Source organism: Macaca fascicularis, chromosome 1, assembly GCF_037993035.2.
Source record: "Macaca fascicularis isolate 582-1 chromosome 1, T2T-MFA8v1.1".
Classification (NCBI taxonomy): Eukaryota; Metazoa; Chordata; class Mammalia; order Primates; family Cercopithecidae; genus Macaca; species Macaca fascicularis.
Window position 1 is genome coordinate 8,958,913 of NC_088375.1, and position 18,592 is coordinate 8,977,504.

The following is an 18,592-nucleotide window of genomic DNA, read 5'->3' on the forward strand; positions in this document are numbered from 1 at the left end:
GGAGGGTGGATTGCCTGAGGTCAGGAGTTTGAGACCAGCCTGGCCGACATAGTGAAATATCGTCTCTACTAAAAATACAAAAAAAATTAGCTCGGCATGGTGGCGGGCGCCTGTAATCCCTGCTACTAGGGAGGCTGAGGAAGGAGAATCCCTTGAACCTGGGAGGTGGAGGTTGCAGTGAGCCAAGATCGCACCATTGCACTCCAGCCTGGGCAACAAGAGCAAAACTCTGCATCAGAACAAAAACCAACCAACCAAAAAACACACACAGATTGCTGCGTCCCACCTCCACAGTTTCCAGTTCAGGAGGTCTGGGTAGGGCCTGAGAATCTACATATCTAACCAGTTCCTAGTTGATGCTGATGGTCTACGAACCACACAGCCTAATTTACACCCTAGACATGGTTACCAAACCCATCATTCCAATTCTTGGTTGCTACTTTTCCTGTATCATATCAGCACCTTAGTTGAAAAGTAATGGAATTACTTTGAGAGTTTAACAGCTGGTCCTACCTGGCTCTACTCTCCCTCTTACTATCAATTCTACATTCCCTTGCCAGGTAATTGTTCCTTAAACTTCCTTGCTCATTGGTACTTCCTTCCTCAAAAACTCATGGCTCCCGATTACTGAGCATAAAATGTTTTAAATCCTCTATTAGGCTCATAAGACCTTGAATAGCCCATAAAATGTGGCGACCCCATTACTCACTCTGCCTACTGCAAAGGGGTATTGTGAGAATGTTTTTTTGTTTTTTTGTTGTTGTTGTTTTGTTTTCTTCAAGACAGGGTCTCATTCTGTTGTACCAGCTGGATTGCAGTGGCACAATTGTAGCTCACTGCAGCCTTGACTTCCTGGGCTCAGGGGATCCTCTTGTCTCAGCCTCCCAAGTAGCTCATGCCACCATGCCCAGTTTTTTTTATTATTACTGGTAGAGACAGGGTCTCCCTATGTTGCCAATGCTGATCTCAAACTCCTGGGCTCAAGTGATCCTCCCACCTCAGCCTCCCAAAGTGTTAGAATTACAGGCATGAGTCCCCACACCCAGCCTTATTGTAAGAATTTTAAAAGATACAGTAAATTCTTGCTATTTGCAGTAGTTTTGTTCTATAAAGTTTTTGTGAACATCAAATTAGTGAATACTGAAATATTGCTTCTAGAAAAAAATACAGGTTTAGATTCCTGCAAGCCCTTCGTCACGTTTTTGTCAACCAACCAATGTATTACCTTTTTAAAACGTGTGTTCCTGCTGAAAGACACCTTATTTAATGTATATTGCTGATTTACTATGGCCAACAGCAGCGTCACTCAAGCCTGAACAAAGCTTATCTGACATGTGTTTTCGCCACAAGGCACATCACAGCCTTCTTGCACATAGGAATATTAGACAACACGGCAGCTCTATGCTTGGAGGCAATTTCAAACAGTAAAACCAACAAGGAAAAGCACAAAAACATGAAAACACAGTCGCAAAAATACTCTTATTTACAGAATGAGAGCTGAAAGCAGAAAGCAGAGCTTCATCTCATTCAACATGAGCTGGGAAACAGCGCGTCAAGCAACTCAAATTTCTCGCCACTTGGAGCATGTTTGCAACTGGCCATGAAAGCACCATATGAATATGATTTGGGGGCTCCATATAAATTTTAGCAAGTAGGTGAGTTCGCAAATACATGCAAATCCAAGAATAATGAGGACCACCTATGCGATGAAAGCAACTTTCAAAACCAGAGCACTGCCCAAACATAACAACAATAATGATAAATATGATAAACTACAATAATGATAAATAATGATACATAACAATAATAATGATAAACTAACATTTTGAGTGCCAGGAGCTCCTCCAAAGCATTTTACATAAATGCATTTAAAACCCACAAAAAAAATGTAGAGATAGGAATTCTTATTATGCCCATTTTATAGATGAGAAAACTAAGGCACACAGAGTAAAATGCTATACCCAAATTCTGACAAAGATCCTCTCCTTGACCAAGCTCTAGCCAGGCTCCTCCGAGCCCTCTTCTCAACTAGGCCTTAACCTTGGCCTGTAAAGGCTTGAGCAAACATTAACATCATTTTCTAACAGCTAAAGGCTGCATCCCAAAGATCACCCTACCCCTCTTTAAATTACTGCCTAAGAAAACTCAAGGCTGCCAAAACAACTTACTGATTGTTTCAGCCTTCACCTGAGGATAGCGCATCTTTCCTAGTCTCTGGCGGAGGACAGACTCCTAACTTCTTATAACTGCCAGTTAGCAGACACAGCTGGCCTAATCTCATTTACACTAATGAACCCTTTGCAGTTTTTCACTTCTGAGTCTCCTGAGCCTCCTCTCACCGTTCTCCCTATTCCTTTATTCTCCCTTTAAAATGCTTGGTCACCTATGTACGAATCAAAGTTGAGTTCAGTTCACGCTGGACTCTTCCCTAGCGCAATAGTTGCCACTGATATAAAATCTGTCCTTACCATTTTAACTAATGTCTGACTTTGTTTATCTTTGACAGTTCCCCAGTTAAAAGTGGAATAACTGGGATTTGTGCCCAGGAAAACTGGTCCAAAGCCCAGATCCTCAACCACTATGGTATGAGTATAAGCAAATGTTCTACCACTCCCGAAATGCACCCTAGACTGAGTCTTCCCAAGTCCAGTGTCTAGAACAAAGTCAAGTTTAGACAAATTTAGATTAAAAAATAGAAGATTTTTTAAAAGGGAGTAGGAGTGCAGAAGAAACATATGTATAAGACAGATATGAAGGATCCTAAAGATTTAAAAAAAAAAAAAAAAACTAGGGTATTTTTTAAGGCTGGAACAAGCCAATCATACAGGAAATAGTGGTAACGCTGAAGATTGAGGATGGCAAGGGAAAACTCCGTGTGTCAAACTCAGGAGTCTGAACATTTTCTCAAATGCTATGAGCAGTCACTGGATGAGTCTAAGCAGATATCAGACATTAGCAAATTTGGATTTTAGAAAGATAACTCTGGAGGCATTAGAGAGACCCATTGGGAGAATACTGCAGTAATCCAGATAAGACTGGGCTCTGGGTTAGGTGCTGTCAGACTGCAGGCCAAGGAGGCCCGGGAAGAGGAAAGCAAAACTGGGTCTCCAGGGCAGCTGTCAGCTGAGCGCACCTCAGGTCACCTGGACTATTGTGCTTCACCCTGGCCACACATCCAATGCCATGTTCACTTCCAATTTTCTACCTTTACTCTCTTGTCTGATCTGAATGAAATACTCACTCTTCTTCCCTCCACCTGTCCAAAAATAACCATTTGATCTAAATTTCACCCTTCCTAAGAAATTGCCCTTAATTGTAGTCTCTCAACAACCTTCCCCCTTTTTGTTAAGTTTATCTTGGCAGAATTACACTGCATCTTGCAAATCATTCCATGTGCATGAAAGAGGTATGCTCTTCTGTCTGCTTCTTAATACCCAAGACTTTGTCTTATAATTCTTCGTATTTCCTTCAATATCTACCACAAATACCTTGCACACAGTAGGCCAGCAGATGGTCAATAAAGGACAAGCCCGCTTTATAAGCAGAGAACTTTTATCAGCTCTACTACCCCCACTGGATTAGCTGCTTGGACTGTTTGCCTTTCTCCACAGGCCATTAATAATGTTGCATAGTGCAAACTAGTTTTACACCATCCAAAACTCAATAGAGCAAAGATGTTACTTCATTTCACCTCCAAGCCTGACCACCCCAAGGAAAAACAAAAACAATCTGTGACATCCAATTATTTCTTCACATTCTCATCTCAAGTTCTAACTACTTTCCAGATGTTAGCTGGTTTTCATTCTTAAAACTCATAGAAGAGTTTCTTTTATGATTATTTCTAAGCTAAAACATCTATATTTTTCTCTGAGCTCCTTCGAATTTCTACAGAAGAAAAATTCTTTCCCCACCAAAAAAAAAAAAAATACTTTCTTTCTGTTAACACAGTATGGTAAATACCTTTCAAAATGCTACCTAACTTCAATGTCAGCACCGCCCCACGGGTATCCTGTCTTCTCTTCCCTTCCTAACCATCTCTCGCTTGCCCCTTCCCAGACTCATTTGGTCAGAGTATTTACTGGTTAAACTATTTATTGAGGACCTAAGAATGATGAGACACTGAGGAAGACTTCAAGGATAACTAACTCATGGTTTCAGACCCAAGCATCTCTCTCTCTCTCTCTCCTTGTGTTTCCTACTCTGCCTTATTTTAGTTATTTACTTGTCTTGTGGGTTGTTGTTTTGTTGGTTTCCAATTACCTTGCAAATTCATACTACCTTTTGCCTTGGAGTTGAGAAAGACCTCACATTCAACAACGTTTCTTTAGAACCCTTCTATATGTCTAAGACATTCTACCCTAATTCAAATGGCTTGTTTTATTAAGTCTCCAGCATTATTTCTTCAAAATTACTTTTACCACCCCCCCCTTTCTTTGGATCTGACCAGTGCTGCTTTTGCTCTTCAAACTTTGCTTCTGAGTAATCAAGACCATCCCATCGACGAGGCTACTACATATTACTCCATCTGTTTCCTTGACTTGTTCCTAAATTATTTCTGAAACTAATGGAACTGAGTGGCCATTGCATAAAGAGTACTATAACAGATACTTTAAGGAGATCCAATTAAAAAAAATTTACTTCTTCAAATACATTTGCAGTTAGATTGAACAATGAGGAGACTCAGCAGGGCTGATCAGAGCAAAGAGTTTTTCTGACACTTGAGAATGTATTTGCATATAGACCATACAATATACGGGGGAAGACAGTGCTAATATTGTATAATTCCTTTTTCTTGTCAAGCACTTTGTAATAGATGTGACTACTGATAAATAATATTATAATGTGCAAAGACCTCACTTTCGATTGCCTGTTATTTTCAATTCTTACCCAAAGATAGAGTTTTTAAAAATCAAAATGTTATTTTATTTCCTTTCCAACTAGTCCATTTACATTAGAAAGATATCAAGAGTTTTAGAAACATGCTTTGAAACAAAAATTTTATATATAATTTCAAAAGCAAAAAGTTAGAAACCAGGTAGCTACCAGGTGAAGCATGTTACCATACACCAATCGTTAACTTAGAAGCAAATGTTCTTAGATAAAATAATTGACACTAAGCTATTATAGACTATAGAGTGTAAAAGGCTTTACAGTTTAAATATTTCAAATGTCAAAGGATTTAAATAAACAGAATCAAAAGACAGTCGCATTTCAGTTTTATGACATAATTCTTCAGATATAGCAGATTTTCAGGGCATATTACTTGAAATTAAAATAATCAGTAAGTGAGGTCTAAAGAATGTAATTTTATTTGAAAACCTAATTCCACAGGGTCATCAATAAAAGCACTCAAGGAGTAGCTATAGTCCGTTCTTTTCACTCGAGTGCCAGCTGTATTTGCTTTAAGCATCAGACCCTCTGGCAACACCACAGCCTCTGATGCCTATGAGTTGAGGAAAGGCTTTATGAGTCATGTGTTTTTTCTAGGGATATTGAACTCTCAGAATTATTAACTACAGAAAGAGTAAAAGTCAAAACTCATTCAATAAATTCCAGTGTGCTCAGATTGAGAGAACAGGTGCCTGAACGCACATCTGAAGAATAACTTAGAGAGGATGCTTTCCAACTCGGCTGCAAGCCTCTCACTAAGCAGTCCTGGGGATCTCGCATTACGACCACAGAAGAACGCAGGCAACACTGGACGGACCAGAAAAATCTCTTAGGTTCATCACTCATACTGAGAAAACTGCCTTCAAACCTCTCATTTCCATCTGCAGTGGTGATTTAGAGATACAGAACTGCCATCTAGTGACTAAGAAGGAAAAAGCAAGGACTTTCCATGAAAAATAATTTTTTTTTACATAACAAAGCACAAAAGTTAGTAAAATTCACACAACTCAGCATATCAAAGTTCTAGTAAAACTTCAAAACATATAAGTGAACTAATATACCTATTTGCCTCTATAATGTATCTTGGCATCTGACTCATACATGGTATCGTTTAAATATAATAAAATAAATTCAGAATAAACTTCTCATCTCATTCATCTGATGATTTTGGCATACGGTGATTATCCATGTAAAAGGATAATTTTTATCATTGTATAAGTATAAAATCAAACAGATCTATACTCAAACAGTGGGTCTACGCTTTATCAAGCCTGTGATCTTATGCAAGTTACTTTTACCTCGTATAATCATTTTCTTTAGCAGTTAAATGTGCATTATAAGAGTTGCTTTAAAGGATTATTGTAAGGATTTCTTAAGGTAATAGAGTAAAAGAAGAGGTATACAGTAGGTTGACAATTAATTTGAGTTTTCTGTATCCTCCTTTATGGACAGTTACTTTAGGCTGTCACGAAACATACCCATATCATCTAAGAAAAGAATCAGCCCATAAAATAAATGTATGACAAAGAGTTAATGATTGCAAAAGTAAGTGATGTCATTGTTGGGTGCTTAATCTCGATTGCTTTCAAATATTGTTATCTCTCAATTAATTTTCCTGACTTCTAGACACTTCACTGTCAACAAGGATAAGATGTAACATTTGTTCAATCTATTTCACCCTTGAGTCTTCAAGTTGTAAAATCAAGTGTTTTAAAATAACCTACTCCATTAGGTTTCTGCTTATTGCTATACATATATTATATATATATATAATTTTTTTTTTTTTTTTTTTGAGACGGAGTCTTGCTCTGTCGCCCAGGCTGGGGTGCAGTGGCGCCATCTTGGCTCACTGCAAGCTCTGCCTCCTGGGTTCATGCCATTCTCCTGCCTTAGCCTCCTGAGTAGCTGGGACTACAGGCGCCCGCCACCACACCCAGCTAATTTTTTGTATTTTTAGTAGAGACAGGGTTTCACTGTGTTAGTCAGGATGGTATAGATCTCCTGGCCTTGTGATCTGCCCGCCTTGGCCTCCCAATGTACTGGGATTACAGGTGTGAGCCACTACACCCAGCCCCGTTGTAATATATTTTACTATGGTCCATCACTCAGGAAAAACACTCTATAATGTTACACACATGAATATATATCTTGAAATAGCATAATATAGAAAGCAATGTTGTACACGTTTTATCATTGTTGATATTATCAAATACTTCCTGTTCAGGTTCTCTTTGACATTATCATATATAACAATTGATTCATACACGTCCTGGACATAAGAATTTAGAAAAACTTAATATATTCCTTTAAATCACAATTTAGCCATGCTTTCCACAAAAGAAAGGCTTAAAAAGTGAGGGGAGATTTGAGGGTACTATTTTTCTTAATAATTGCTGACCTTACTATTTCTTTTTCCCTTTTTATCTTTCTTAATCTTTTTTGCTGTGGGCTAATCATTGCAGATAATTAAGGGACCATCAGTTGAGCCTACCATGCCTCTCCAAGTGCCACCAAGTTGATGTAGGCCTCTGCTCCCATAACAATAAGCTGCAAAAGCTTGCTTTTTTAATGAACTGTCCTTAAGGATAGCTAATCTCACTGCATTTTTGAAAATTACCCAGGTGCTGTTTTCAACCAATGTTATACCCCAATTTCTCCTCCAGGGGGAGCACAACTTTCATGTATAACAGGGATTCTTTTCTGAAGGGAAGTTACTTTATTCTTTGATGGCTTCTCAGAGATCAGCAATAATTTAATTTTACAGAGAAGAACCCTATGTCCCAGGTAATCTAAACATGTTGTCATCACACTAATCAGAAACAGATCCGGGTGTAAAACCCAGGTATGTGTCTCCTCATTTTCTCTTAGACCACCAACAGAACAGAACACATCTTTTTACTATTCATTTCTAAAACTAAGTTACTGTCAAAAGCATAGCTGGGTGAAAATGTAAATTAAGCAAATGGTTTTATATCCAAAAAAGCAATTGCTATTCACAATTACTATTCCATACAAATGTTTCCTTTCTTGCAGCCTTTTTTTTTTTTTTTTTAAATAAGAAATCCATTTTAGCATAAGAAAAAAAAAACACAAAATTTGGCTTTTTTGGTAACTGATATGGTTTGGCTCTGTGTCCCCACCCAAATCTCATCTTGTAGCTCCCATAATTCCCACATGTTGGGAAGGGCCCTGGTGGGAGATGACTGAATCATGGGGGCTGGTCTTTCCCATGCTCTTCTCATGATAGTGAACAGGTCTCATGAGATCTAATGGTTTTAAAAATGGGACTTTCTCTGCACAAGCTCTTTTTTGCCTGCTGCCATCCATGTAAGATGTGATTTGCTTCTCCTTGCCTTCCGCCACGAACTTGTGAGGCCTCCCCAGCCATGTGGAACTATAAGTCCAACAAGCCTCTTTCTTTTGCAAATTGCCCAGTCTTGGGTATGCCTTTATCAGCAGTGTGAAAACAGACTAATACAGTAACAGGAAAAAAAAGTTTCTGTGGAAATTAAACAGATACTAATTAATGTTTCATCCACCAAAGTAATAAGAATCTTATTTGACTTTAGCAAAGCTCTGACAGATTTTTTTTTTTAAAGATCATAGCCATGGGACTATTTGAGCAGGCGCATCTCGGCAGACTTCTCCCTGGAGTGGCCACCGTTTCCTGCTGGAGCCAGCTGTCATTGGGCCCAACTCTTTGGCTGGATATAGAATAAAACAGCTTCTGAAAAGCTTGTACTCAGTTCCACTTCAAGGCTGATTTTCTACGCAAAAAAATAAATGGAAGAAAACATCCCCTTCTGCCTGACTGGATTCCGCTGCAGGCTTAGGGAAAACGGGGGCATCCTAGCCAGCCGGGCAGATGGAAAGATAAATCGCAGAGTCTGTCACAATCTTAAGACAAATAAGACAGATGGGAATCTGACATCCTAATAAGATTGTCTTACCTTCTGGACAGCATCCAAGCGTTTTTTGGGAGTTTCCGAAACAGCAGATTGAGATTCTAGTTTGGAAAGGAAGCAGAGAGTCAGTATCTTAAAGGATAATTTTCCTATTTCTTCAATCAGAAAATAAAACTTTCAGTAAAATATATCATTAACCATAAGTACCAAAACTATCCAGTCTCTCTCCCAATTATATAACTGGGTTATTAGGATATGACTACTTCTCAGTATATATAATACATATAATGAGAGTGCCCATGTCATTTTTTAAAATTGGGATATTCCTAAGCCCTTCTCTATATATCAACTATCCTTATTTGTCTCAATTGCTAGTTTCTAAATTGTGCCAGAAAGTCCTTCTAAGACTTTCACAGAGTATCTTATTCACTTAGCTGAAGTCTGTGTCACGGTAGAAGCTACCGCACCAAGGTTGAAGGATGGGATCTCAAAAGCCTTGTCTAACTGTTGTCAAATTGCCCCTTGATTTCAATGAGAGATAATGAACACTGTTACCAAGAGACACTGAGTGAGGAGGGTTTCTGAAGCGGTTTTTCTCTTTTAGTCCTCATGTCATCTGAGATTCTACGAGACTGCAAATTCATCATGCTAAAAAAACCTAAGGCATAACCAAGTCACGGATTTATTTTTCTTAAGCTAGAGGGCACTTTCTTCTAAGTGAAGCTTGCATGCAAATTTAAAAGTAAAAGGGCCTTTACGATAAAAATAAAAATGAAAGGGCCTTCAAGGGATCCCTCACGCTCCATGAATCAGAGCCTGAAAAACCACTAATCTCATCCATCCTCCACACCTTTCAGAGGAGAAATTCAACGCCTATAACGCAAGCGGTTGTTGGCATGGTGAAGACGAGAGTTTATATCTCCTGACTGTCACATTGCTCCCCTGACTGGCATGCAGACCAGACCCTGGACACAAGGCACAGCAGTCACTGGTTTTTTTTTTTCTTTTTTTTTTTTTCCCCCGAGATGGAGTTTCACTCTCTTGCCCAGGCTGGAGTGCAGTGGCGCAATCTTGGCTCACTGCAACCTCTGCCTCCCGGATTCAAGGGATTCTCCTGTCTCAGCCTCCAGAATAGCTGGGATTACAAGCACCCACCACCACGCCCAGCCAATTTTTGTATTTTTTTAGTAGAGATGAGGTTTCACCATGTTGGCCAGGCTAGTCTCGAACTCCTGACCTCGTGATCCGTCCACCTTGGCCTCCCAAAGTGCTGGGATTACAGGCATGAGCCACCCCACCCAGCCAGCAGTCACTCTTTATGGTCATTTTGACATTTCCAATTTAGCAGCATGGTAGCTGATATAAGTGACAATGCTACAGAAAAATAAAAGGCATTTAGTATTCAAACAGCATAACATACTGTTAAGCTACATTGAAAGTTACATTGAAAGCTACATTGAAAGTTTTCATTTCACTCAGATGAGAATCTGTCTCCACAGGGGCCCACAAGGCCTGGTTTCAACTAGTGTTACTCACTAGCCTCTCTACCCACCTACATCTGTACCAACTTGCTCACCAGGCCAGCCACCCTGGCCAGCTTGCTTGTCTTGTAACACACCAGTCATGCTTCTTCCATAGGGCTGCCAAAGCCACAGTGGCTACTGTCTCTGCCCAGAGCACTGCACTCACTCTTCTTCCCAATATCTGCAAGCCCCACTCTGTGGCTGCTTCCTTCGGGGCTTTGCTAAAGCAGCAACCCCACCCACTCCTTAGCACCCACCACACACTCACCCTTACTTTCTTCGTAACCTGGATCATCACACCATATATACTCCATAATGCATTTGGTTGCCTACTTATTTATACCTGTTATTCCACTAGAACATAAACTCTGTGAAAGCAAGAATTGTTGTCAGTTTTTCCCCTTGTTGTGTCCCCCACATCCAAATAGTGCCTGGCACTTAGTAGGTGCTTAAAATATTTGTTGAGTAATTGTAGGAGTGAATGAAAGAAACACGAAAGATCAAAGCAATGATGAGACCACGAAAGTGGGTTCCACCATGAAAAGCTGGGTATCCTGGGCAGAGAAAGAGACAGTAAGGATTTTACATGAGACGATATAGATATTGCCTTGCCTTTCGCTATTTTCTGAATCTCAGCTAAGAGCATATATTTTAAAACAAAAATCATTGAGAATAGCATGATGCAGTCACTTACCAATAAGTGTCACAGTGGCAATAAACAATTGGCCTTAAAATACAACCATTTCCCCAGATAAATATAGTATATCATTGAGCTAATCAAAAAGAGATTCTTCTCTCTTATATTGACAAATCTCTACTCTGAACTTAATACCGCAGTTAGCCAAATTTTAATAAAGATATTTAAGAGCAAAGCTAGTTAACAGTTAATATTAAAGCAAATCCAAACTCCAGAATGCTCTTATTTTCTATTGTTTTTCATCACTTCCAAACCCTCCCAAACACAATAGACTCAAGACAAGTCTTGGCTTTGTACCAGTGGGGAAAAGTCTCTCTTCCTCTTCTATTTAGATCATGCAATAAGAGGCTAAAGGCTCTCCTGGTGGTACACAAAGAGTTAAATGCTTTCCAGCTTTTTTCTATAGTCCTTGACCCGGTAACCAAACCCAGCAAGTAAACTTCTGGGCTCTGATGGTAAAGAACAAGTGCAGTTTATCAGAAAAACATACTTAGAAAACCACATTTATTAGAAAGATACATCAGCAAAATATTCTGCACACCTACACCCAAACTTTCAGCCTCTCTCTGTCTAATTCGATAGCTACTGAACTGAATTCATTCTCCCATCCCTAACCATTTCACTGTAGTTTTTATTTGTGTGAATCTGTGTGTTAAAACATCAAAGAGAAATTTGTAGGTTGAAATACTGTCTTCAAAATCATAAGCTGGAAAATAGGAGTTCTAGAGGGTCACGATTTTAAGAGGAATGAGACGTACAGAATAACTCTACTGAAAAATAAAGGGAAAATCAATGAGAACCACTGAGAGAGGAGAGAAAAATACACGATAAGGAAAAAGAAAACAATACAGAATGAAAGAAAGAGAAATAGAAGGAAAAAGATATAGGAGGGAGAAAGTAAAGGGAAGCATGAAAAATGGCAAAAGTGTCCTTTAGGGAGCAGAGAGAAATTGATGTACCAGTAATGGCTGAAGAGAGGAGTCACTAGATAGGTGTATCTGAGTTATCAGCTTAGTTCCAACTTTCATAGCGCTCCCTAAATGAAAATGATCACTCCCAGAATTCCCGGCGCCCTCGTACCCAACACTCTCCTCCTCTTGGGATCCAGGGCACTTTCAGGAATTGCCTTAAACCTAGCTCTAGGAGAGACTGACCATCTCCATCAAATATTCATCACTAGAATGGTTATTATTTTCAAAGAGTAACCCGGTAAGAGAGCTCTCAAGGGTACATTTAAAACTGCCACCTCCTTCACCCATCCTTAAAATTAAGACATCAGAATGTTCTTTAAAAAAAAAAAAAAACCGGCCGGACACAGCGGCTCATGTCTGTAATCCCAGCACTTTGGGAGGCCTAGGCGGGTGGATCACAAGGTCAGGCCAATATGGTGAAATCCCGTCTCTACTAAAAATACAAAAATTAGCCGGGCCTGGTGGTGGGCACCTGTAGTCCCAGCTACTCAGGAGGCTGACGCAGGAGAATCACTTGAACCCGGGAGGCAGAGGTTGCAGTGAGCCGAGATTGTGACACTGCACTCCGGCCTGGTGACAGAGCGAGACTCAGTCTCAAAAAAAAAAAACAAAAAAAAAAATTATGAAGCAGAAACAGAGAGGGAGAAAGAACATTCCTTAAAAAAAAAAAGTTAAATATTCCATTTGAAAAAGTTACCTCATAAAATTCTGAGCGTAATCTAAAATTCTGGACTCCCTATGGTACCAAATATGTTTCAGGAGTGACCTCTTTTTCATCACAAAATAAGCCGTTCACTCATGAAACAAAACATACTTGGATGAGCTGTGTATTTATAGAGAGAAGACAAGGCAATGAGCGGGATATGCGTCTCTGCTAAAAAGGGAAAATAAACCAGCCTTTTAAAATATATATACAAAATATGCCTTCTAAAAATGAATGAAGTAGTCTCTAAATAGTTTGGCATTTTAAGTTTAAATGCAGCTACATAAAATTATTATATGATAGCTTCTTTAATGGTATATACCATTTGATTCAAATCCATCAATTTAACTGAAACGTAATTCATTAAATTTCATTGAAATAGCATGACTTATGATTGGCTGCCTAATAAATGCAAGATGCTTTTAATTCTGATATACCATGTCTTTCCAAAAATGAAGATGAGGTTAAATACTTGAATTTTCCTAAATGAGGCCAATTCCATGATCCGCTTATTTGATTATTTAATAGTATTGAGGCTCTGCCTCTCATTGTCAACAAAATATAGCCACACCTAGGCTATAGTTAGCTCAGGAGAAAAGGAAGGCCAATTTTATAGAAACTAAATGTATGCGTGTATATATATACACACACGTATATATACATATATGTATATATACATGCATACATACACTATATAATATATATTCAATTCAACATATTATATAATTAATATATAATATATAATCATAAGCCAATCATATAATATATATTATCTAAGATAATATATTTTATCTATATATAATGTAGTTACATGTTGAAAATGGAGAATTATCTTTGGGAGATACAGTCAATCTACTCCAGTACATTTTACTCCTTGATTAAGTGAGAGGCTCAGAAAGGTAGAATACTACCAAGTCTCCCCTGGTCCCTTACAGAATTTCTGCATTATCTCAACCAAACTTATGTGAAAACATTTGAACAAAACACAGAAATGGACCGGGCATGATGGCTCATGCCTGTAATCACAGCACTTTGGGAGGCCAAGGTGGGAGGATCACTTAAGCCCAGGAGTTCAACACCAGCCTGAGCCACATGACAACACCTCATATCTACAAAAAATTTTTAAAAATTAGCTGGGCATAGTGGCTCACACCTTTAATCCCAGCACTTCGGGAGGCTAAGTAGAATGATCACTTGAGCTCAGGTGGTGAAAGCTACAGCGAGCCAAGGTCATGCCACTACACACCAGCCTGGGCGACAAACTTAAACCCTGTCTCAAAAAGAAAAGAAATGAGTTGATACTGTATTGACCTTGCATGGCACAGAATCTTTTCTGTTAAGAACCATTAGAGACACTTCTTTGGGATATGAATTGTGCTTCTCTGAGTGACTGTGTTTTCAATCTCATGGACACTGAGGAAGACATTCACATTCCCCTTTCTGCTTTACAATTACCTTGAAAAATGGCAGATCCTTATGAGATACATTTCACGGGGCTGTCTTAGCTCAGCTTCATTTTATCGTTCCATCCTAAATTCCTTTTAGTTTGATCTATATTCCTTATTCCTTTATGATCCTTTTGTACATTTTACATATTTATAAGCTGCTCAAATCTTTTTTTGCAATAAAGGTGAATTACAATGTACTCAGCCAGTGCATAACTGCATTTCAAAGGATTTTCACCTGAAAATATCCTGCCATGGTTCTTTGTTTCTTTCTTTTCTTTTAGTCCTTGCAGCAGGAAGTCATCTACCATGTTTCTACCAGATCCTCTTCCATATATTTTCTTCTAGGATTTTCTGTGCCTTGATTCTCTTTCTAAAAAGTCAGTTCTCTGTCTCCTCTCAGCCATTCACATTTTCAAAGAAAGGTGAGGGATTTGATTTTCCAAAGACGAAACGACAATGATCAAAAGCCCCTATACACATCTACACACCTGCTCCTGCTCCAGGGTTCTCCATGAATTTGAAAACTCAAGTTCATTATTTGATGTTGTTCAAATCTATTGAATGACCTTTGAAACTTGGTATTGAGCCCCGAAATTGGTCCATGAACTGTTTTAGCCCATACAAAACTCTCCCTCAAATCTTGCATTAATGTGCTAAGTAAATGTTTACTTAGATCTTTTCCAGCAAAAGATTTTCATCATTCACTCAAATATTTAAGTATATACTATGTACCGGAAAGTCTTGAAATTCTGAAAGCTGATGGGGAAGACATGTATATATAAAAACAGAAAAATTCAATACATAAAGCATTCAGATGACAGACAGGAATAGGATGTCATGGGACTCCAGAAAAGAGCCCGCGAGTGGAAAACAGCCATGGATGGGTGGGTGCGTGCTGTGTATAGGCAAGGGAAACAGAGGGAGAAGATAAAGTGAAAATGATAAATTGAAAGGGTTTCTTTCTATCAATGTTTTTGTCACCAACTGGTTTTGGTTTTTTATTTGTTTAATGCCACCAACATGGGAAGCATATGACTTCCTTTTTTCCCAGCCAGTCTTATCCTTCAGGGGTGTTCTGCAGACTTCAAAAGGTCAATGCTAACACCTTAGGCCCATCTGTGGAGGCAATGCCAACTGCAGAGGGAGCTAGGATGAGAGCAAAGGACTGCCAGGAATCTGCAACTCACTGGTGAGAAGAGGCACCGAGACCTCACCATAGCCTCAGCCCTTCCAATTCATACAAAGAAGGGGCAGTTCCTTCACCAACCCATAAAGGAAGAAAAAAACCATCTTTCACAGAAGAGATCATGAAAAAGTTAAAGTGAGATGCTCCCTATGCAGTTAAAGTGAGATACACGAAAAAGGCAGAAGAGAGAGTACCACAAATCTGAATTAGCTGGACATGTGAATTAGGTGACCTATTTTAAGAGCTGGAAAAAAGGTCGAGCGCAGTGGTTCATGCCTGTAATCCCAGCACTTTGGGAGGCCGATGGGGGGTGAATCACCTGAGGTCAGGAGTTCAAGACCAGCTGGGCGAACATGGTGAAACCCCGTCTCTACAAAAATACAAAAATTAGCCGGGCATGATGGTGGGCGCCTGTAATCCCAGCCACTCGGGAGGCTGATGCGGGAGAAGGTCTTGAACTCGGGAGACAGTGGTAGCAGTGAGCTGAGATCATGCCACTGCATTCCAGCCTGGACGACAGAGTGACACTCCAAAAACAAACAACAACAACAACAAAATGAGCTGCAAAAAACAACAAACGAGGCAAGCAAAAAAAAAAAAAAAAAAAAGTCCTCCATTTTCTAAGCTAGACCTGCAAGTCTTTCTTCTTCTTCTTCAAAAAATGTCATTGAACTCTTTTACTTTGAATTAAAATAGAAAGGGGTCAGCCAGGCACAGTGGCTCATGCCTGTAATCCCAGCACTTTGGGAGGCAGAGGCGGGTGGATCACTTGAGGTCAGGAATTCGAGACCAGCTTAGCTAACATGGTGAAACCCCGTCTCTACTAAAAATACAAAAATTAGCCTGGCCTGGTGGTAGGCGTATGTAATCCCAGCTACTTGGGAGGCCAAGGCAAGAGAATCACTTGAACTCAGGAGGTGGTGGTTGCAGTGGGCTGAGATTGTGCCATTGCACTCCAGCCTGGGTGACAGAGTAAGAACCCACAAATAAATTTTTTAAAAAAGGGGAGGTCATGTGTTATATACAGTGAATTTAACCATGATGTCACCACATAAGAATATGCACCTATCAGTTAACTACAAATAGATCATTACTATTAATAATTATATTATCAAACTTTGTGATTGATGTAAAACATGAGACTGTAGGCAAAGTTTACCTATGATATTGACATTCCCACTCTTACAACTGACTGATTAGAAGAGAGTGTGGTGTGGTTCTGGGAATGAGGCTGTCTCATGGAAGTGTCTTTCCAAATGAACATCAGGGAGTCACAACAGAAAAAGTTTAGAAAGACCCATTAGATCACTCTGATGAAAAAATGCTACAATAGATCAACTAGAGAAAAATAAGTCACTAAGTTAAATTACTTCTTACCTCCATCATCCTCTTCAAGAATGCATTTTTAAAAAGGAGACAAGTTATTTCATTAAAAATCACTTGCTCTGGCATTTTGCAAGCTACAATAAATCATGAAGCACAAACCAGGTGACAAACTTCCTGGTATCAATTCCAACTTCATCTTTTACCAAAGTAAAATTCAGATGATCACACTCAATTAACTTTGAGTCAAGTGTTCCACCAGTATATATGCCAGCAACATAAAATGTTTTATAATGTTTTATAAAGTGCCCTAAAATTGAAGAATATCATATAAATGTTTCAGTGAAACAAGTTGAGAATGATACAGTAGGGAACAGAAAACAGGAAAATATCACCCAATCAATGATGCAAAACATGGGATATAAACAACTGTTAACAGGACTCTCCACGCAATTGATTAATTCAACTATATCTACCCCTAAGTATTTTGTATCACTAAATGTGATCATAAATAGAGTAGTGTAGAAAATGGGATCAATACTTTTAATTGTGTGTTTTCCTTTCAAACTAAAAGTCTCTTTACTTCCTTGATTTTCAGGCGCTATCATGGTAGAGGTCTCTCATCTCTGAAGATCTTTGCTTAAAGGAAGTCTGCCTTGGCCTTTGAGAAACTGCTGTCTGTAAGTGTTATGATAAACTCAGCGTCCTTCCTGGAACAGCATTTCCTACACCTTCTCTCTCACTTGTTCGTTTCAGGGAGTACAGCCCACCCAGTGAATACCACGCAGTGTTTCAAAAGCACTGGACACTTAAAAAGGGAGATTCAAGGTCAAGTGTGGGCCCCCATTTCAGTGCATTGGTGGAAAAAAAAAAAAGGCACAAATACATCCCTCCAGAGACGGGGATAAAAATGGGAGGCAAGGTTCCCTTTGCAGAACTTTGGGTGGGGGACTGGAATAAAACCTTTTACATTGTTGGTCATTGTTGGTTGAAAGGGACCTCATGAATAAGGCAATGACATGAAACAGTGATAATTATAATAAATAATATTAAATACACTGAGCTAGGCACTGCATTCTGCATTCTAATGCTTCATACAAATACCTGTAATTCTCAAAACAGCCCTACACAGTACATGCTATGCTCATCACCATTTTACAGATGAGAAAACTGAATACAGTTGTTAGGAAATTTGCCTGAGATTACAAAGCTAGTAAGTTGGCAGAGCCCAAGCTTCATGCTTTTAAGTTATGTTCTTCTACTATGCATCCAAAATAAGTTTCTAATGACTATCTTCCTCTCTATGAGTCAATCAGAAAAAAAAAATCAAAATTCTTAACTCTAATATCTATGTTACCATTTAGGAAAATCTAGTGGAGAAATCTATGAATAGCAATGATGCTCTTCTATTTACTCCTCACTCATGCTTCAGAAATCAATATTTATGCCTGGTCAGTCCACCAGGAAGAAGTTGGGAATTTATTACAACAAAATGAAGAAAAGTCCAGGTGCAGTGGCTCATGCCTGTAATTCCAGTACTTTAGGAGAATGGAGAATCGCTTTAGCCCAGGAGTCTGGATCAGCCTAGGCAACAGAGTGAGACTCTGGCTCTACAAAAAATTTAGCCGGACATGGTAGCGCACGGCTGTGGTCCCAGCTACTTGGGAGGCTGAGTTGGGAGAATTGCTTGAGCCAGGGAAGTCGAGACTGCAGTAACCCATTGCTCCACTGCACTCTAGCCTAGGTGACAGAGCAAGACCTTGTCAAAAAAAAAAAAAAAAAAAAAAAAAGAAGAAGAAGAAAAGGGAGAAAACAACCATATTCCATAAAGCATTGTTCCACAAATATGGTTCTCAATTCTGTATGACAAATATAAAGTGTTTTCTGAAAATCAACCTAGGGGGTCATCATCCTGCTGAACTCCTCCAAATGAACCTGAGGCTAAT

General features: G+C 39.2%; 1 protein-coding gene across 3 annotated transcripts in view; it reads right to left on the reverse strand.

Moving 5' to 3' along the window:
• FMN2 (formin 2) overlaps window positions 1-18,592 on the reverse strand; it is a 398,539-nt gene that overhangs the window by 291,271 nt on the left and 88,676 nt on the right. For all 3 annotated transcript variants that reach the window (XR_012433817.1, XM_005539682.4, XM_065542730.2), the window contains exon 4: window positions 8,841-8,896. Coding sequence is in view for 2 of the 3 variants with exons in the window: in XM_005539682.4 (XP_005539739.3) it covers window positions 8,841-8,896 (56 nt within the window). In the remaining variant the exon portion in view is untranslated. The remainder of the gene's footprint in view (window positions 1-8,840; window positions 8,897-18,592) is intronic.